This window comes from Pyxicephalus adspersus, chromosome Z (genome assembly GCF_032062135.1).
Source record: "Pyxicephalus adspersus chromosome Z, UCB_Pads_2.0, whole genome shotgun sequence".
NCBI classification, from domain to species: Eukaryota; Metazoa; Chordata; class Amphibia; order Anura; family Pyxicephalidae; genus Pyxicephalus; species Pyxicephalus adspersus.
The window spans coordinates 32843612-32866238 of record NC_092871.1 but is presented as its reverse complement, the minus strand read 5'-3'; the positions used below and the strand labels follow the sequence as shown (position 1 = coordinate 32866238).

The following is a 22627-nucleotide window of genomic DNA, read 5'->3' as shown; positions in this document are numbered from 1 at the left end:
CTGCTGATCATCCCTTCCCACTTACCGGTCCGTTTTTCTCCGCCGGCTTGCTTCCGGGATCGCGGGGGCACGCTTGTCTCTCAGCCTGCTTCCGGGATCGCGTGTGCAGGCTTCTCCTCGCTGGGTCTGCAGGAAGCCGGGGACACGCGCTGCAGCCAGGAGGAGAGGAGAGAAGATCGCAGAAGCACGCAGGATCGCGGGATCGTGGTATCGGGTAAGTATGTTACCGGTTTTATTTTTAAAACTTGCATTCGCCGTATAGGACGCACCCACTTTTCCCCCCCAGTTTTGGGGAAGAAAAAGTGCGTCTTATACGCCGAAAAATACGGTAGCTAGCTCAAACATAGCGCTCAGTGTTCGTGCAACGTGTCTTCATTGTGCCGAGCCCCTAGTTTTGTTAAGCTAGTTCCTGTTCACCTTGTTCATAATTCAGTGTTTCCTCTGTCCAGCTTCTGGGTTATTCCTTTGTGGTCCAGTCTGTTGGTTCCCAGCCAACTTTCCTGTGCTGTTCCAGAGTTCCTGTCTGTGGATATCCCGGAGTCACCTGTGCCTCGTGTTGCTTCCAGTGTCTCCTGGGTTCCCTGTGCCCACAGTGGCCCCTGTGTCACTGGTGTCTGTCTCCTGGATTTCTGGTAATTGACTCCTGGCGTGTGACGTGACCTCTCTTGCTTGCTGCCTGCCTCGACCCCGGCCTTCCTCGACTATCCTTCTGCTTTGTGATTTGGTACTGTATTTTGCCCACCTTGGTGTGCCCAAGGACCGCAGCCTGCGCAACATTTTCACCATCAGAGTCTCTGGAGAAAACCTGTTTACTGCTTAGACTCTGTGCCTTGGCCTTTCCCAGGGCTCACACCACCTCCATGCAAGCTGTAGCGCCCCCTAGTGGTCCTGCCTCTCCATGCGTGACAGTTTGCTTAATGAAACATTTTGAACAGTATTTTTACTGAGTTGCTGAGTGCTCCTCCTAAGTGATAGTTTAAGCATCATTTTATTTATTACAATAAAAAAATAAAAAGCCAACTTCTAAATATATATCCCGCCACAAATAAGTTTAAATTAAACACGTCAAAACTGACCAGGAAAAAATATATGTAAAAGAAAACACATCTCCCTTACCATTGGGTTCCAAACAAAAGCCCATAAATGCCCTGGGATACTTGTCCAAGAAAAATAGTTAGCACAATCTACTTCTGGTGCAACTGTCTCTCTAATTCAGACCTGAACACATGTGTACATTCACTGGACCTCGTTGTAGATTGTGTCCGTAACAATTAATAGAAAAAAAAATCTGTGCGCTTTACAGCACTTATCCCTTTGATCCTTTTCTAGTCCAATCTGCAGTACATTATATTTGCAGTATAATTGGCTAAATGTTGGGACTCTCCCCATAAATAAGCATAGACTATTTAATTATATACCAGCAAGGATTTTTATAGAATTGCTCCACTGTCATCAGATGAAGATACATCAGTGTGTGCAGTCATTTCATTAGACAAAACATTCAAGGAGTGTACTACAAGCTTCATAGAAGAGTGAAAGTGAAGCTATTTATGAAGTCAATGAAGTCTCCCCCAGAGATGATGCACAATGTTATTCAATATCTTAATTGCTTTCAACCTTCCGGCTGTGATTTTTTTTTTCAGTATCTGACAGGAGTCATGGACACTGTTGGAGTGTAGGTCTCTTGTAAGTGTGTACACATTGACCTGGATATTATCAGAGGTTACAACCATCTGTTATCTCCTATGAACTGTAAAACCTTTCATTTAGCTGAATCAATTTACAGGAATGGATTGGTGGATTACAAAGCCAGGCTTAACTTTCGATTTTCATTTAATGCTACTATTCTGGTAGCATGCGACGTTGATCTTCATGTATTTTGGTCAATGAACATAATCCATACACACTATTGATATTTGTTATTGCACCTATTATGGTACCACTGTTGACATGGTACTGAGCTTTAAAGGGATTTTTCAGGTTGGAACAATTCCTGCTATAAAAAGATATCTAAACTTTCTGATTTGCTGTTTTTAGCTTCTCCGTTAGCTAGATCAGTCTGTAGACTGATCAGAAGGCGCTGATGATTCTTGTAGGGAAATGTAAAAACCCATGCAAATGCCAGCTTTTTTCCTGTTATTCACAAGTATTTGTATATTTTCATAAATAGAAGTATGAACAGAAGCATTGGATTAGAGATGGAGTCCTCCAATTTCCCCAATGCAGTATGTTTCAAATGGGCAAGGTAAATGCTCATATGCATCACTGGTTTCACTACCCTAATAAAGGATTTGATGCTCTTTTACAATACTGGTTAGAGTTTAATAAACCATTTTGAACCAACCATTATATAAAATACAAATATATGGTGGGAGAACAGTGAATGCACATATCCTTTGATGGGCTTTTGGAATAGTGTATAGGGTTCAGTAAACAATTTTAAACCAACCATTCATTAAAATGAAAATTATTATTAAATTAATTAATAAAATATTGAAGCATGGTGAATGCACACATGCTTTATTGGTTTTTACACCCTACTTGCACTTTCGATGGACTTTTAGAATACCGTACAAGGTCTAGAAAATCATTTTGTCCCAAAGTGAACTTTTCCCGTAGCCCATTAGAAAAAAACTAAGTGGATAAAATAAATCAGCTGTAAGCAACTGATCCACCAGCCCAAAAGGGGCACCCAGAGATCCAGTTTCAACAAGGCATCAGGTGCATGTTTGTGGATGTCATACTGACTTCATACGCCTCATTACTTTCATCTGCTGTGCACTTTTGGCCACATATTCTGATACATTATGAAGCTAATACACTACTCTCTGCTTGACCCTGCATCCTGGGAGTTGTAAATAAATGTAACATAGTCTCTATTTATACAGTGCTGAGATTAGAGTGATTTCTTACCTGGAATCCGTTGTACAAAAAAAAAGCTTTTGAGTTTTCATTCTGATTTATTCCAACAATCCTAATTTTAGAATTAATATAATTTTTATATTTTTATTTCCTCAGCTTATCTACAGTCCAATCAAATAATGGGCTGGGGAGAGAAGGCAATTGAGCTGCGATCTGGTGAGACGGGGAACTTAGAAGGGGTTTTCATGCACAAAAAGGCACAGAAGTTAAAATTTTTGTGCGAAAGAAATGACAAGGTACAGTACTTGCAACGGTGTGAAAATATGTACATGATAATGATATAGGTTGGTATGTAATTATGATGATTTGCATGGTAATAGTTTATTTCTATTAGTACTACATACCTGTATAACTATAAAAGTTAATGAGTATTCTTTCATTAAACAATATGTAAGTTCCAGATCCAACTTGATGGATTATAGAACATATTAAACTGTTTTCAGTAGGAAAGTTATTCAAAAAAATTCTTTGGGGGTTCTAACTCAATATTTGTTAAATTTTTAACTTTGTTTTGGTAATGCTTATAAAAGCTTTAGTTCCTAATCTCCAGTAGGGAAACAGACCACTGTTTTAATTTTTATTTTCTTCAGATTATTATTATTAAACATTATTATTAAACAGGATTTATATAGCGCCAACATATTACGTGGTGCTGTAATATATGGTAGAAAACTGATCTCCTCTTTTATGAATAATATCTCACACTACTGGTAACATCTAGGTATCCAGGATTGGTAACAAGTGGTAACCACTTGCAGGCATTTGCAAATGATTGTAAAAGCAGCTGTAAAGCCTGGCAAAGTGGTGCTTGTTTCCACAGTCACCATTCTTCTCCAACCTGCAGTAGGAAAGGAATAAAGTTGCAACACATAAATAAAGGTGGTCCTCCCTTCTGGTAACATGCAACATTGCTAGAAATTACAGGCGGCTGAGATCCTGTATAAATATAATTATCTTTTAAAGATTACCTACAATAACCAAATCTAATGGTGTTCCTGTAAATATGTTTTGGTGTTCATTTTGCATAGGTGCACCTGATGAAGAATTTCCACATTGTGGTTGCTGATGCTCCTTTTTTCAGACTATATTAGGAGACCTACAGCTTGGAAATGGTCTATGGTGTAAACCATTTCCAGCAGCTTGTAAGCTATTGAATTATCCTTAGTGCTTCTCTTTTTTGAAGCACTGCTAAAGAATAAGCTGAGTGCTGTGTTGGAGCAAGATTGAATTTTCTATACTGTTGCATCTTTTTTAGCATTGTGATTTGATTACCCATAATTGGACATACTGAATGACATGTTTAGCATTTTCTTCGTGCCTTAGGAATCACATGCAGGATTTGGCCAACTAATATGATACACTGATAAGTGAACTCTGCTGTCATTTGGTAATTGTCCCATCTTTGCCCCCAGAGAAGATCTGCATGTGACAAAGCAATGGCTAATAAACTGGACAATGATGACAGGAGCTTGACTGACTCTGGCTTATTGAGCTGATTGCTGCCACACATCACCTCTCAAATACTGGGCATTTTTCTGTATAGATTATTTAAAGATGTGATACATGGAAGTAAACTGCAAGATAAAGTGGCATTACATACAGATAGCATTATACAATTAAAAATATATATGGGGTATATATATATATATTTGTTCAAATAAAGCTAGCATTGTATTCTTGAATTGGCATATATTTTGTTCTGTGTTTGACTTCAATAGAGCAAATGCACAAAATCATTTTATCAGTCAATTGTACACACTTCAGTTAAATCCATGCTTCGCAGTCACACTTTCCTAATATAGAAAAAAAGTCATGTGCAGTGTAAAGAATGACAGGTAAAAATTCAACTTGCACCGATCAAACTGAATACAAATGAAATATAGGTATTGCTGCAATGTAGGACACTCTGCACATTACCCTTGATGCATTTGCTCTGCTTTTTGCCTAGAAGAATGAATATGCTATAAATGATTTCACATTGGGCTCCTTATATTGAATTTTACATGAGGCAAACCTGGCTTTATGTAACACTCTACTGTTTAGAGTTCTCTTATTAATATGTTTGTATAGAGTTTTGGAGACAAATTTAGTAACAGACATCCACCTTGCTCTGTCTACAATGTGATTATAAAGGGGTTCATCACATTAGAAAGAATTAACATAGTAAAAGAAAGAATACCATTAGGGCACAGTCTCTAGCTTCCCAACTGTAGTAATGTGGAGGCATTACGGATTGTCAGCAATTTCATGTCAGACTTGTTCCCTTTGCTGTAGATAATGAGACTGAGAATAGAGTTGTGCCAGTTCATCATTATAATTTAGCATTATATCACTTCGCTGAACCAGGATTAGAGTGCATTGTTGTTCTCTACTAGAATTCTAATTGCAATATCCATTTTCTTTTCAGGTATTTTTTGCATCAATGCAGTCTGGGGGCAGCAGCCAAATTTACTTTATGACTCTTGGACAAAATGCTCTGTTCAGCTGGTAACAAAAAATAAGAATCCGGAAAACTGAAGAGCAATGGAGGCCATGAGATACTACTCTATCGATGTGCACTATAATCCAAAAAAAGTACTTTTTGTGCTGGATCTTAGTTGTTGCAGGTGCTTGTGTTAGGTGTCATTTACAGGAATCTTCTGTAAATCACCTGTAGCGTTCATGAGTTTCAGGTTATGCCTACTGTCTGAAATTTGTATTTTGCACTTGTCTAATAACAAATAAGGGGGTTTGTAATAATTACTGACCTGTTCTTCCTGCCAAAAGATGCAGGGAGTTAATGGCAAAGGAAAGTGTCATTGCTAGATCTTAAAACTTAAGAGACTGAGAAGTTCTAAAAAGGATTTTATATATGTGTCAATATTTTACAAACCAAGCATTCATTACCTTATATTGGTACCTAACCTGGATATTTTCTAAATAGTGCAGCTCATACAGAATAAATGTAGCATATCTTATATATGTTTCTTGCTTTACTGTGGCCATGATATCATAAAGTGTCTTGGCTAGTGGCTTGTATTTAAAGGTTTAGCCCTCCTAATAGTTACATTTTAGCAGTAGACTCTGGTGGGTTGAATCACCATCAACAGGCTTTATGTATTGCTCAGGGACTGCACTGGTGGCAGGGAAAGAATCACATTTTCTGCTGCATTTGCCATATTGTAAAACTTCAGCAGGAAGAATAAATCCTCTGAAAATATCGTTGAGCATAAAATCATGGAGTCCCCCAGGACCAATAGAAGAACTAACTTGCACTAAAACAAAGTGCAATATTTTAATTAGTTCAATCAGTCAATCAGCAAGTATCTTTAATTATTAAAGTGCCCCAAACTGATGAAAAATTACCTTGGATAGGTTGTAATGTGTTACTACAATCCCAAATGTGCACTGTTTTATTGAAGGAGCCCAATAATTTTTGGGTGATCATCAGTTTCTGTTTTATTGCACTTTTTGCCTCAGCATTAGACCGTGTACCGCTAACACTGTATATAAATCTTACTTGAAAGACAAGAGCTTCTATTAAAATGTAGAAATCTCATACACTGCAATGTAAAAAATATGTCTGTAATATAGTTTGACATTTTAGCTATCAGTTGTATGCATGAAAAGTTAATCAATTTTATGTAAGTAGGTAAAGATACAATGAAACTGCACAGTCAGTCCTAATAAATTTAACACAACTTGTGATAGCAATTTCAGATAAAAGTAATATTTTTGAAATAATACATTTTAAAGATTCTGTACAATTTTGGTTATACCAAATTTTAAGTTTAAAGTATTTAAAAATTGTAGTTTAAAGTTTTTTTCCTTAAACACAGTAAAATTTATAGCCAGTTCATTAAACAGTTGTATAGCCAGTAAGAGCCAGAGTTGGGTATATTTGTTTTATGCTTTATTCTGTTATTCTGTAGGATTCAGTCATCAGACTAGTTTGTGCCATAACAGTTAGGCAAATCTGTCTTTTTTTCCTTATTATAAAAGTTGTATTCCTATAATCAACTGTTTTCTGACACTGTTTTATTCTGATAGTATATTACTTTACAAAACATTGAAGTTCACCTTCCACTGAAAGATTACATAAACTGCCATTTCTGTCCTGGTTAAATATAACCTGTATGCTGATGCCTGGCTGGAGTTCTAATCCTCTCCTTTAATACCTTTTGAACCACTTGTCCAGAATGGGTATGCAGCTCTGGTGTTCAGCCAATTGTCACACAGTATCTGCATACTTGTTACCATTATGTGATTAAAGCTGCTCAAACCAAAAATTCAACTACTACATTAACATTCTTTAAAAAGAGTACAGCTATGGCAGTTTACATAATGTATCAGTGATAGGACCATTTTTACTGGGAATGTAAAACTAAATCAAATGTGGATTAATATATTTGAACAATGCCCTGCTTCAGTTTTCTTTACATTGGTATGTATTCTATATGTAACACTGGCAATCATGCTTAGGCTTTGAGACCACCATATAAAATAACTGTGCACAGACAGCAACCAGACTGATTTCAAGTTGGAAGTGAAAATTGGTGCTGGTTTGTTTGCTATTGATCATTACCTAGGATAAATTTTACAGAGAGGAGTATTGCATCCAAGCTATTATGTATACCTTTTTGGCCACACACACGCCACATGTTCAGCAACAACTATTCCTTTTTAAATGATCAAATATGCTGGTGCAGAAGTACATTTTATTCAGATGATTTTAATAGATAAAGCTGTAGTTCACTCCTTTTTACAAGACAAAAATAATGAGTGAACAGAAGAGAAAATGCTTTTAAAAAAAAGATTTTGTAACCATGCTTCTAGTTTTTTATTATTCAGTATAAAGATTGAGCATTTTAGTGTTTATATACCTAAAATTTTGAAGGCAGAGAATATATACTATAGTTAGAAAATGGAAAGTGTAGGTTGGAGACTCGGAAGTTGGACTACAAAGTGAAATTAGACAAGGAATGCTTAATGATGTTTTCAGTTTGTAGAAGGTTGGGAAAATATAAAAAAATGGGAAAATGTGAAAATATAGAATTGTAAAGTAGCATAATAAAGGTTATGTATGATGTCTGTTTTAAAGATTGTCAAAGGGTGAATATACCAAGTTTTTTGTTACCATCAGCCTGGATTGACTATTGAATATCCAGAAACCATGTAAAGGCTTTTAAAATAAGTAATATACTGAATTAATATTTATATAGATGTTTAAACACACAGTGAAAGTGACCTATTGAAAGATCGAAAGACATTTTTGATTGGGGAAAAGAATAGTAGTGGACAGTAATGTATAGCAGCCAGTCAGAATCTGGGCTATTGTAAATGGGCGTTTTAGATTTCAAATGCTTTAAAATTTGAAAAAAGTAAAAAACAACAATCATTGTAACTGGTTTCAGAAGCCAGTGTAAAGCATTCCCTAATCAGTCTAGTACAATTAGACATCTTGGTTACTGCTATAGGTGACAGAATATAATTGATCCGCTCACCATGTTATTTGTAGCACAATCCATTTGCAACAATTTACTTTCTAATTTGGGTCTAAACACAATAACTAAAATCTGAAATGAACTGTAACATAACAGAGCTTAGTGAATCTGTAATGAAAGTCCTTGGTCAGACACTTACTGGTGACTACTGAGTAAAAACTGTTTCCCTGTACTGCTTCCGCATTATTAACCTTTCACATGTGGTCACGCTGACACACATTATCTGGCAATACTCCACTCATGTCACCAGGATGGGAAGATAGCTGCAGATCAGCAGTGCTGTAATATAAGCATGAATAAAAATAAATTAAAAAACAGTGCCAGTAATTTATGATAGTGGTCGCCAACCTTCTGGACCTCATGGACTCAGTACATTCATAATTTTAAATCCCGTGCATGTGCGGGGAGCCATGTGTCACTCAAAAAGGAAGAAACTTCCCCCAGAGTGATGTCATAATGTCAGAACTGGTCCACTCTCCCATCACAGGCTCAGACTGGCTTGCTAAACATCCTGGGGGGACAGTAGCGCAGGGCTGTGGACACAACAAAATTTGTATCCATATGGGGGACTTGATCAGCGGGGTCCTTTTTCTGACCCTGCTGATCATGACCCCCATATGGACACAACTGCGCTCTTGTCACCCCAGGATGTTTAGCATGCCGGTCTGAGCCTGCGATAGGAGATGATTTATGATACACGGTGCTTTCAAAAACTATATTTGATCTAGTCTGGGTTTAGATTTACTTTGAAAATCAAATTGTTCTTAGGATGCATTATGTCCATTGGGTCCTTTAAAAAAATAAATCACACATCTAACTAATTCTACTTAGTCTTGATATATTATTTTACAAAAAAAGAAAAACTGTGAAAATAACCCCGTAAGTATTGTGTACTTAGAATATGTGCAATACTAAAAAGCCAAGTTTTTACTATAAATATATATTTAAATGCAGCATATGTTCTTAATGCTTACTAACTCTATGACATGATTTTTCAATTAATAATAAAGTGTTATTGCCAAAGGCACATCTGCTTTGTGTGGTATTTTCTCCATCAGTGGCAAGAATCCACATGGGCACAGCTTGACCATCAAAAGAAGAATATTTAGATTCTGTCATTCTGTTTGATTACAGCAGATGCAACTTAATTGGCAATGAAGCCTCGTAAGACGCTTCTGTATGCTCATCTCTTGAAATGTGAAATATTGGAAATGGCTGCAGTGTTTGTTATTGTGGTAAAATACACATCACATTACCTCGAGGGAAAGTAAATTAAATATGCCTCATGCAGCGATGGCATGAAGACGTTGATGGATGTTTTTATGCGTTCTGTGCTACAGAAGTGTTGTCATTTATGTCATATTTTCATCAATTTGTGAAATATTTTGGTTGGTTTTAGCAGCTTTGAACTTTGTGTGTCACAAGACTCAAGTGCAATAAATATGGTCAGTGTTGCTATCGTATACAGTGCCTGTTCAAAAAAAGGTAAAAGTCCTCTAACAAGTGGGGGTGGAGGGTGGCATTATGATCTGGGATTGTTTCCAGTCAGGTCTAGATTCAACAAAGATATGTGCCAAAAATGGGGTCAGCTGACTATGTGAATATACTGGATTTCAACAATGTATTTTTTATTCCCTGATGACATGGGTATGTTTCAGGGTGACAATGCCATTGGCCATTCCAAGGAGTGGTTCAGAAGGCATGAGATAATATTTTTATACATAGATTAGTCACCACACAGTCCAGACCTTAACCCCATTAGGAATCTTAGGAGTATGCTGGAGAATACCTTGTGCATCAATCCAACCCTTCCATCATCCATACAAGATCTTGGCAACAAATATAAATAAATATGAATTTGTGAACAAAATAAATGTTGACATTCCATAAATTTACCAAAATGATACCTAAATAAGAAAGTTAAAGCCAGCACTTATTAAGGACTTATATTGATTGCAATATAATTTGAACAATAAGTCCTATGAACCTTATTCAACCACATGTTAAAAGCTGGACAGCATCATCCAGCAACATCATTGGCCACACACCATCTGCTATTTCTACTTTAAAGGAAATGTTATATTTAGATGTGGAGTTAAAGCAGAGTATTCATGGCAGGTGGTTGAACCACTCGGCAATTCTTGCCTTAAGCCTACAATCTCGCACTTACCCCATTGATGAATGAAAATGTGCTAGAGTTGGGTAAGTGCTTACTGCTAAGGCTAGTTAGCGTTACGGTGGGTGCTTACTGAGCAATTTCATTTGCTGTGAATCATTTCATGTGAATATGCCCCTAGGATCCTCCCTTACATTTTTTTCCAGTGGACAATGGTCAACAATACAAATACAGCAAGCACATAGACAGCAATAAAAACAAACTTGAGTATGCTGAGGCAAAAAAAAATAAATTCATGATTATGTTCCAGAAATGTAATATGCTCCTAACTTCCTCTTTAACACGAGGACGTGAGGGCAGCTTTGGCCTCGAATTCCAAATCACGTTATCAGTCCTGACTATTTCATTACCGATGTATTGCAACTAACATAGATCTGTCCTGATATACTCCCCCCAATATTTCCATTACCCCTCCCAATGCTCAGACAGAGAGCACAAGATGTTCGGCTCACAAAATTTATGGAAAGATTAACAAATATATATCTAGCAGATAAAACATTTTTAATGATACTTTCGTCAGACCAAACAAAAGCAAATAGGAGAAGTGCATGTGCCTAGAGATAGGCTACATACACACGTAGGATTTTTAACGCTGGAAATAATCTGTTTCCAATGACAGATGGGAAAAAATGGTTGTTCTCAATCATCATTTTTTTTATCCCGTGTACAGGTTAGATTCTTGCCTTAGAACAGCGCAACCCTTCTTCTCAGGTGGAGATTATCTGACATCTATATGCAGTCATATGCTCTAACAACTTTGCCTGATACAATTAAAGTGGACCTAAACTCAACATTTTCACTTTACATGAAAGGGTAGACAACCCTTATATGTAAAGGAAAAACGTTAATTATTTTTTATTTTTTTAGGTGCAACAACTTTTCTTTATTCTAAATTAAATGGAACTGAAGAGCAAAGCATCCCGGTGTACGGATGTCACACATCCCAGGAGGCTCTAGGTGCTCCTTCTGTGCATGTCCTAATATCAGACATGCGCAGAAGGGCATTTTTTCTATTAAGGGAAAGAGATTCCGATCTCATGCAAGCCCCTACAGTGGGCTACGTCACCCGATCTCACATCTGCGCAGTGCAAGATTGTGTGGCATGCCAAGAAGACTGAAGATGGGGGCACAACCGGGACAAAGAGGAATTCCAGGACTAAGATGGACCGGATTGCGGGAAGGACCAGCGCCATCTAGGAATCTGCAGGATTAAAGGTAAGTGTCACTTTTTTGTTTTCAGTTTAGTTCCGCTTTAATAAATTAAGTAGAAGATAGTAGTCTGAGTCCAGGCGAAGTCTCATAATGGTTTTAACTTGCTAGGTAATGTAACTGGAAATGATTGACATAAGCATGTTTTACAGGAAATTTTATGCTATTAAAGCAGCACTGAAAAATTTTATATGAAAGATTTTAGCCTTGCCAATGGGACCAGTTTGACCCATGATAATTTTATGTGCCGTCAAACAGAATGTTTTCACAATGATTGTGCTGAAAAAAAAATAAAAGCCTGCAATTTTACATAGCCTGCATACAGTACCAGATGATCTGATTGCCACTTCCAGACGCCAATGCTGGGACTATTGTAACAGACATTTCAAGGTGCAAACCTTACACATCAGAGTGTTTTGCACATAAATGGCTTCAGCTCTTCAGTGAGAAATAAATAGAAAGTCAAAGTCAATGTCTAATCACTTCAGGAAATTCGAATTCTTCAAACTTTATTTTTTTTCTTTAATTCAACACAGGCTTCTGACTGTGTCTGAGCTTTCAGAACACAATGGTTTTAAATAAGGAACTACAATACTCATTCATAGTAACTGGTAACGACAGGACATTTTCATTTCAGTACCAAATGCAAACTCACCTTTTATGTTTTACATTTACACAATAAATACATTACGTTTTCTCCAGTATGGATGTAGTTTGGGACTAGTGCTTATACAAAAGAAGATGTATATTCTGAAAAATAAATACAAAATGAATGAATAAAGCATATGTACTGAATAAACATTTTTGTTCTCTGGTGTTGCTTTTATTATGTAAATACTTTTAGGAAAATGTCACAGATATAGAAAATAATCCACTTAACATTTAAATCCATTTTAAAAGTAACATATTTTTGATGCAAAACTGCAGTTCTGCTTTAATAGCACTTCTTTCTTTAAGGTTTGTTGTTTGTACCTGGCCCAAAATTTTATCTAGGGAACAAAAACAAATGTGAAAATGTTGTCATCACTCTTTGTCTATACTATTTAACAACATTTTACCTTCTTACTGGATCAGAATGAGAACCATATCATTGGAGTTTATATCCAGTCCCCGGTCTGGATTAGCATTCTTTGGTTGCCCAGTTGTAAAGTTGTAAGTCAATGCAGTGGTGTAGGTATAAATAAACCCAATCATTTAGATCAAATTTAAGATATTTTAAATTTTTAGTTTTTTGTTAGATCCTACTATTAAGAGACTTCTTATTTAAGGTGGCAATGCCACCTGCTTTCCTAATAAAGACTAATAATGCGCATTGTGTAGAAATGTGCTACTGCTGTCACTGGTAAAAGGCAAACTCTCCCTGAGAAATAATGTCCAGCAGTTGCTGGAGTGCACTCATGTAGATACAAAGTGATCAAGCAAGTATGTCCGATAAAGGGTGCTTTATCAGGCAAAGTTTGTTTCATTTAGGGTTTATATGTACTTTATACTTTTCTAGACAAGAGATGGCAAATGCACCCAGGTTCCCCTTGCTTGCCAATGCAATAGCTGGATGCTAAGGTAAATAGCAGGGATCTTCCAAAACCAGGTCCTGGATGGTTGCTAAAGTACATAGTGAGCAGTGTTCCAATCAACAATAGGAACACTGGGAGCCAGTTGTAACTTATTGGCTGGTGGTTATTGGGGAATTATGTTTTTGACAAGCACCATGTACCACTACCACCCCTACATGCTGCTTCATGCTCAATTTTGGGCAAACCTGAACTTCATGTGTATTCTGGCCCACAATGCAAACTGTACTCTAAGGAAGGACAGTTTTAAAAGTACTGCCTGATATCTAAAATAATATCTTGTGGTGTAACAAATCTGAAAGACAGGACACATCAGAAAACATTTTGACGTTCAACCATTCAGTGGAAAATCTAATACATGAAATATCACCCCTCATTATGGGCCTGATTTATGCAAGCTCTCCAGAGCTGGAGAGAATACACATTCAGAAGTAAAGCTGGGTGATCCAGAAAAAATTTAATGGATTTTTAAAAATCATTTGCTAGTAAACGTTTTGAATCCTGGACCAGATCCATTCAAGGTTTGCTGGATTACCCAGCTTCACTGATGAAAGTGTATTCTCTCCAGCCTTGGAGAGCTTTTCATAAATCAGGGCCTATGTCTCTGCTGCTACTGCACAACAAGAATACTCCATAATGTTTATGGTTATTGAAATACAGGTGAGTAGGTTACATTAGAAAATGTGTCCATGACATAGATGAAGGTACAAGCCGGTATATGCTGCATAACATTTTAATACTCACAGGAACTCACCGTGGTATCCTGATGCCTTTACCACTGTGTAGCACTTAATTATTAAGTATATTCAATATTCAGGCAAAGTAAAACGTAGGCCCCACACAGTGCAGTTTTCAGGCAGTTGTTTTTACCTGATGGATGAATCAGAAGATTATTTGAGACCATGATGTAATGATGTATGATGTAATTTTCACCCTACACATGTAAAATGTTTGTCACTGGAAACAGTCTTTCATGTATGTCAATGTTTTATAAGCACAATGCACTTGATTATTGGGTGGTATGTTGCAGCTATAGGTCCCAGGTTAGAATCTCGCTCAGGACACTATCTGCTTGCAGTTTAAATGTTCTCCCCTTGTTTGCGTAGGTTTCCCCCGGGTACTCCAGTTTCCCATATTCCAAAACATGTGGATAAGTTAATTGGCTTCCTCTAAAATTCACCTTAGACTGTGGTAATTACATATGACTATAGTAGGGACATTAGAATGTGAGCCCTTTGAGGGACAGCTAGTGACATGACTATAGACTTTGTGAAACGCTTTGTAATATGCTTTATTAATACTAGGTAATACTAGATAATATTAATAACGTTGGGGAGCTTGATTCTATCTATCTTTATGTTCGTGGGTGCCATCTTAATGCATGTGTTTTCAAAGCATTTCTATTTAATTCAAAGGACTAGATGTAACCATAAATATTCCCCATAGTGTTTTGAAGCTAACCTTTATACTTTTGTATAGATTTCATTACAGTAATATTTCAAGACAAGATCATCAAAAAAGTATTGTATGTCAACAACTCTATAATTTATGTATTTGTTTTTATAGAAGTGACCCTCCATTGGACTTCATTGGGATACAAATGCCACCCTTGAAAACCACTGGTCTACAAAAGTCCCACTCTGTTCCTGATAAACCCAATTTCTCACAACTTGCTGAAATATTAAAGATTACTTCCCGCTGCAAAATATTTTATAAATTTAAAATATAGTGACTATATATAAATATATATATATCAGACATTACAAACACAGGAATCTGCATTTTTTTATGTCTAGAGAAGTTGGTCTCTGAATTTTGATTTTCACTAAACTTGATCAAGTTTTTTAACTATGGCTTTCTGAAACTTTTTAATGATATCCACTTTTTATAGAGATAGGTCTCCATGCAAAACTTTTTGTTTTGTCTTTAACAGAGGTAGAAGAGCTAAGGCCTCTTTCTTTTTTTTTTTTGATGTGTAACCCTTTTAACCACCCTAGCGGTAATCCCGAGTGTGGCTCAGGGTGAATTATCCATACGTAAAGCGGTAACCCTGAGCCACACTGAGGGTAGAATTGCCAGGGAGATCAAGTCTTACCTGGTCCCCACATTCCCGCAGCATCCTCCAGCAAAGTCCGGCATCTGTTTCTCCTGGCGATGCCGGCCGGGCATCGCCAGGCTACGTTTTAGCCATGTGAACATTGAGGACACGAGCCCAGGGGAAGCAGATGCCGGCCAGGCTGGGCAGCGGGAGTGTAAGGCTGGAGGGTGGAACCATGCGGCTGGGAGGCGGGACCAGGCGGGAAATTTAAAATAAGTATTTTATTTAGATGTACAGTTTTGTATTTAGTATTTAAAAATACTTTTTATTTAGACCGTTAGGGAGGTTAAGGGAGATTTCTCTTTAAAGGTGACAAAAAACCCCAAACATTTGTGTTAGATTGAAATAGCTTTAATTTTCTGTTCTAGTGACAACCTTTCCTTTTTTTCCTTGCAACATAGGTCCAGGAAGTCAGGGAAAAATCTTTCAGTGTCTCTGACAGACATAACTTTTAACTCCTCTCTCTATCCAAAATTAAAAAAATATGACTGGAGCTTCAAGTATACATTAAGGAATGGTCAGGCTGTGTTCACATTAGTGATGAGGTTGCAGCGTGTTTACCACTTTCTCATGCCCCTGAACTGCTGAACTGTGGTGAGACATAGGGCCTACAGTTCTACAAGGCTGAAGAGGATACACTTTAATCAGTGAAGCTGGGCAATCCAGTAAACCTGGAGTGGATCCTGTATGGTCCAGGATTTAAAACATTTGCTAGCAAATAATTTGACAAAATCCATTCTAGGTTTGCTGGATCACCCAGCTTTACTGTTGAAAGTATATCCTCTCCAGCCTTGGAGAGCTTTAATATATCAGGCCCATTACATGAAGCCACCAGTCACACTCGCAGCACCCCAAAGAAGAATAATTGGGAGTGGGTGGTTCAGGAATTCTGTCCCCTCGTTCAAACACTAGTCCATCCAAGAACGGACACAATGGTACGGGTAATCTAACAGCTGGCTGTGAAGGCGCCAGCTGATGAGAGACACGCAGGAATGCAAGTACCCGTCATGGGTCTCACCTTCGCCTTAGGGTTGTGATGTTCAGTTCTACATGATGTTTACCAGCCTATAAAATAGGTAAAATAATTATTTTACCCATAAATCTGTGTGGCAGATCTAAGGAACAATTTTGTTTGTGCACTAAGGATTATATCAGAATTAAGTAACTAGGTTATCGACATGTAGAAACACAAAGCCAGACGCCAACGCTTTTTGTTCATTCCTGCGGTTTGTGCTGGGGAAATTTCAAGCACAACAAGGACATTGCAATTTTATCTAGAGCCGGATATTCCATGGGATCTGACTCACTCCACATGCTATGAACTCATTTATTCATCTGCCTTTAGAGAAATTAACTGTGATTCCCCTAAACCACTAAATGGCTGCCATGCATGGCAAACAAACTACAGTCACGCTGCCGGTTAGGTCACAGAATTCCCCTTTTTTGAATGTTTACAAAGTCACAACCTTCTGTTCAGAACTTTGTTACCTTTATAGTGTACACAATTTCTTTTATTTTGGATAGAGTAGGGAAGGAATAAAACCACTATCAAGTTATATTTTTTTGCTGCCTAGCTGGGGACATTTCTCTTTTCTTTCTTTTTTTATTATTCAAGATTTTTGTTAGGAATAAATATAGGGATACAGAATAAAACAGGGTAAGAAACTGCAAATACAATGCAAGGTATGGCTTTTCAATTTATTAGGTAGGTAATGAGACATACACCCTTTTTACGGATACGATAATCTTGTTTTCGACAGCAATTTTAATTAATTCTTTACAACTGCATACCATTGCACACAAAAAACATCCGACAAAGAAATATATGTTCTGCTTTAGCATTCTAGCAACTCTAACTGATACTCCTGTCTCCCCTGAAGAAGCCCCCTTTGGCGAATCGCGTTGGGGCAAATAGACACTTATTCTACTATTGAATTTATTATATTTTTGAGACTGTCGTTAAATTTAAACAAGGCTGATACGCAACTAAAATAGTGGTTCACCGTTAAAATTGCATTTTATATATTGTTTGTGCAACTGAATTATTAAATTGCCTTTCCATATACGTTATTTGCCAAAAAGCCAAATTCACCTCCTCTTTACTTCGTTCTACCTAATCTTTTCTTTGAACAGGTTCATACATTAAAGAGCTGTCAATTTTTAAGGTAAATTAGAGGAAGTTCTGCTTTAGAAACCCTACTTCCAGGTAGTGTCAAGGCCAGTATATATAACCCCCAGTAGGAGTCAGGACCAGCAATGATAACTCCAGAATTAACCTCCAATAAGTGTCAGGGCCAACAATAATAACCACAAAAAATAACCCCAGTAAGTGTCAGGGTCAGAAGTGATAACTTCTAAAATATTAGCCCAAAAACTAAACCTGAGCAACTCACTTATGGATTCCATCGCAGGTTGCCGCCATCTTCCTTCTCTTCTGCCTCCCAGAGACGTTCTTTGGCCATCTTGATTAGCCATGCCTGGATTAAATAACTCCTGTGCGGTTCATTTATCCCTTGCACATGCAAGGCAAGCTAGGACTGCTAGGTTTTCCTGGAAACCAAAGCTGATGCTGCACATGGGTGACTTAGCTTTGCTGCTAAAACTCAGTGCAATCAGTCAGATAAGGCACATTATTGCAGAAGGAACATCGCCTGTCCCTTCTACAATAATGACTTGCCCGATCAAGCATTTGTAAAAGTGCAACTTTAGTTCCAATTTAAACCTCAGGGCCAATATTAACCCACAGCCTTTCAGACATTTCTAAAGAAATATTAGGTTGGAATAGTTTTAGCCAATAAATGTTGCTGAGGAATAATAGAGCATGTATAACAGATACTTGTGGGACATTGAGCTTGTTAAACCACTTCTCTGCCTTGTTTGCAAAGAACTTCTTGGTAATGAAAATCCATCATAACCATCTGGAGTTTAAACTATATCTCAACCAGTACTAGGTAAATACTTTAGTGTTTTATATGATGTGTATACTTTGAGTTTTTTATATGCTGTGTATACTTAGAGTGTTTTTATATGTTGTGTATAATTATACATTATTAAATAATATTTTCCACAAGTAGAAATAAATCAGACAAGTTTAAAAATCTCCAAAGACAATGGAGAAAGAAGAAACTTCCTACACGACATAAAAGAATCTCCTGATCACAAGTAGGAATGAGTGAACGAGTTTTTAAAACTCGATCTCGCGGCAAATTCGGCTGTTCTCACTTACTGAAATTGTAAGCAAAAACGGCCAGTGTAAATTCGCCGATTAAGCTCGAAATTGAATTTAAAAAAAATAATTTCCAAAAAATTCCCGGGCTGCGCTGATCTGAATGCAGCGCATTCATTGATGTCCCCATTTATCCTCTAGCGGTAGTAGACGTTAAATGGGGACAAGTTTCCCCATTCAAAACCTCTGGTGCTCTCTGATTGGCTGAGAAAAGCCACTAGAGGTTTTGAATGTGGAGACTTGTCCCCATTTAGCCTCTAGTGCCAGGGATCGCACACAGGATTCCCCGGGCTGCATGAAGGAATGCAGCCTTGAGAATCCACTGCGATCCCGGGGCACTAGAGATTAATTAACCTCTAGTGCAATCCAGGGGCACTGGAGGTTAATTAACCTCTAGTGCCCGGAGATCGCAGACAGGAGGATTCCCAGGGCTGCATGAAGGAATGCAGCCCTGAGAATCCACTGTGATCCCGGGGCACTGGAGGTTAATTACCCTCTAGTGCCCAGGGATCGTAGTGGAACTGCAGATGAACTATCAATAGAGTTTCTCCATTGAGAGTTCATCTGCAGTTCAGTTCCCACGGTCACCGGGCTGTACTTATCAGCTCGGTGACCATGGGAACTGAACTGCAGATGAACTCTCAATGGAGGAACTCCATTGAGAGTTCATGTGCAGTTCCACTGCGATCGCAATGGTTTTGCGAAATCAGTTTGCCGAAATTTTGCAGATCCAGCGGAAGTTCCAAGAAAGTTTCGTGAGAATGCTGTGTATGAAACGGCAAGGGAGCCCAGTAACTGCATAGCTCCCAACATGGGATTGGAGCTGGCTGTTGCTTTACTCCCTCAAAGAAAAGGTCTCCTTTTTGGTGTCTTCTTTGGGCTTGTATTAGAGGGAAAATACCCGTATGGCAGGTGCTGGATGGTAGGGTCTTCAGGCAGTCCAATGATTGGAGTTAGGAAAGCATAAGAGGCTATAAAAGGAGAAAGAAAAGATGTTAGAGTTACGTTAGAAGTCTCAAGAAGATTGAAATCCAGAGGTGTAACAATAGTATTTATTTATATATTTATATATTTTAATAGCACATAAGTTAATATATAAGATAACTTTGATTTAATAAGACATGCTGGCTATAATCCCAATCAGTGACAGTAAAAGTCTGCCACGGATATAAGATATACTTTTATCAGGTATATATATAGGGTCAATCTAGGAAAAGTCATCAGCTATTTAGCTGCATTCTCTATATTATTTCCATCTCTCATTGATATGTGTAATTGACAAAAATATATATCTCACAGGCAATTTGTACTTTTACACTTGAAATGCATATTAAACTATTGAAAGTTCTATATCCTAAAAATCAGTATTTTATCTAACAAAATGATATATTATCTCCATTTCAAATGGTTCCTTTTCCCATTTCCTTTTCTGCTTAATACATGAATTTACAGTCAGAAATTAGTGAAATTTTATGGAGTGGTAACTGGTGGTGCTCAAATCTGCCAAGGTTTTATTTGTTTTGGGTTCAGTGAACATTCTTGACATTTGCTGAAATCAAACTAATATTCAGTCAAGATCACTGAAATCAAACTAATATTCACCTTCCTTGCCAAGTGCCTATTTTTAAAGTACACAACAAGCAGCATTTGCATTGCAACAAAAATATTGCACAGCAGAAGATTAAGTTAAACGTTACAATCTAAATCGATTCCCGCGTTTAAGGCGAAAAGATAGGGCTCATATAGGGCTCTCCATGGTGCTGAAATCAGAACCTGCAGAATTATTGTAAAGTTTATGTGAAAGAAAAACATTTTTGTTTTGTTACCTGTGTCACATGAGGATAGATTTCCTACTTCCTGTTCCAGGGACACAGCAGAAAAAAGGAGATATTTTAAAGCAAGGTTGTATTCCCTCTTAGACAGCTGTCATCATTGTATAATAAAAGTATCCCCATTAGGAAATGTTCCCTCTATTCCTACCCTATTGACATCCAGACCATTTGAATTTCCTGCCATTTATTAATCTGCCAAATATTATACACCTATAATTCCCATAGTAATAGTTTAGCTAAAATTATCTTGGCCGAAGTCAATATATCCCATAAATATATACACTCATCATACTTCACAAGTACATCTTTCTATTACAGAGTTGGTTGCCATTTTTCCTGCAAAACTCTGCAATTCTTCATAATATAGATTCACCAAAGTACTGGAAACATTCCTCAAGGATTGAGATCCATATGGACATGATTGCATTACACAATGGCTGCGAATTTGGCACCTGCAAAGTCATATTGCAAATCTCCCATTTAACCAAATCCCAAACGTGCTCCATTGGATTGGGATCTGTTGACTGTGGAGGTCATTTAAGTACAGTGACCTCATTGTTATGTTCAAAAAACATTGAGATGATTTGAGTTTTGTGATATTGTGCGTTATCCTGCTGGAAGTATCATCAATCAGAAGAAGGGTAAACCGTAGACATCAAGAATGGACATGGTCAGCAATGACATTTGGTACTAAGGGGCTCAAGGTATGACAAGAAATTATCCCCAAGACCTTTACACCACCACCAGCCTGAATCATTGATACAAGACAGGATAGACCTATGCTTTCAATGAAATTACTGCCATTCAAATGTTGCCGCAGAAATTCAGAATCATTAGATCAGGCAACAATTTTCCCAATTTTATCTTGTCCAATTTTGGTGAGCCTGTTCAAATTGTAGCCTCGGGTGCCTGTCCTGAGGAGTGCCACCCGGGGTAGTCTACTGCTGCTGTAGCCCATCTGCTTCAAGGATGGACATGTTGTGTGTTTAGAGAAATGGTTGTGTGTGAAAATCCAAGCAAATCAGCAGCCTGCCTGGCACCAACAACCATACCATGGGCAGCACAGTGTCTCAGTGGTTAGCACTCTTGCCTTTGCAGCTCTAGGTCCAAGGTTTGAATCTCAGCCAGGACACTATCTGCATGGAGTTTGCAGGTTCAGCCCCATGTCTGTGTGGGTTTCCTCCGGGTACTTCTGTTTCCTCTCACATCCCAAAAACATGCAGTGAGGTTAATTGGCTTCCCTCTAAAATTGGCCTTAGACTGTGTAAATGACATATGACCATGGTAGGGACATTAGATTGTGAGCCCCTTTAAGGGACAGTTAGTGACATGACTATGGACTTTGTACAGCGCTGCATAATATGATGGCACCATATAATTACTGTGTAATAATAATATTACCATGTTCAGATTTACCTAACTCAGCTTTCTTCCCCATTCTGACGCTTTGTTTGAACTTTAGCAGATCATCTTGACAATGTCTACATGGTTAAATGTACTGAGTGGCCATGTGATAGGCTTAATATATAATTACGGTAACATGTAGTTGAACAGATGTATATACCATTTGGCCATCATGTGCTAATATCTATAAAACAGTGTTTAACATAAACCTGTTATCACAAGAAGCAATGGTTAAGCTCCTGAATCAGTCCATTTAGATGTTGCATTGGATTGCAGACTCTTGTGCCAGACACCCAAAAAGCATTTGATGTGAAGAATATAGAACAGAATAGAAAAAGCATTAAAAGATTACTTCTCTGTATAACAAATACAAAACCTGGCAAACTGTATGACAACAGATATTGAGAAAACAATATATTTACTTTGTAATATTTAAAGTGGAAGTACTCACCATTACTTTCACAGATCCGTCAATCCATCTGGAGGTTTTCTGAATCAGGTCCTACGTCGTCCTGGTATCCTCCTTCGTACCGTGTCAGGCACCCTCATCTTCTTTGGCATTCTTCCTACATCACACCTGATCTCGCACAAGATCGGATGACGTGGATTGGGGAAAAAAAGTGTTCTGATCTCACTTGTGCATGTGTGAAATAAGTGATCCTGCAAACCTGGAATGGATCTGGTCTAGGATTGAAAACATTTGCGG

General features: G+C 37.7%; 1 protein-coding gene across 3 annotated transcripts in view; it reads left to right on the top strand.

The window, feature by feature from the left end:
- The window catches only part of NRK (Nik related kinase), a 136713-nt gene extending 127281 nt beyond the window's left edge, over positions 1 to 9432 (top strand). For all 3 annotated transcript variants that reach the window (XM_072430790.1, XM_072430791.1, XM_072430789.1), the window contains 2 exons: positions 3019 to 3158; positions 5330 to 9432. In XM_072430790.1, the coding sequence (XP_072286891.1) occupies positions 3019 to 3158; positions 5330 to 5413 (224 nt within the window). In that variant the 3' untranslated portion in view covers positions 5414 to 9432. The remainder of the gene's footprint in view (positions 1 to 3018; positions 3159 to 5329) is intronic.
- The last annotated feature ends 13195 nt before the right edge of the window (positions 9433 to 22627 follow it).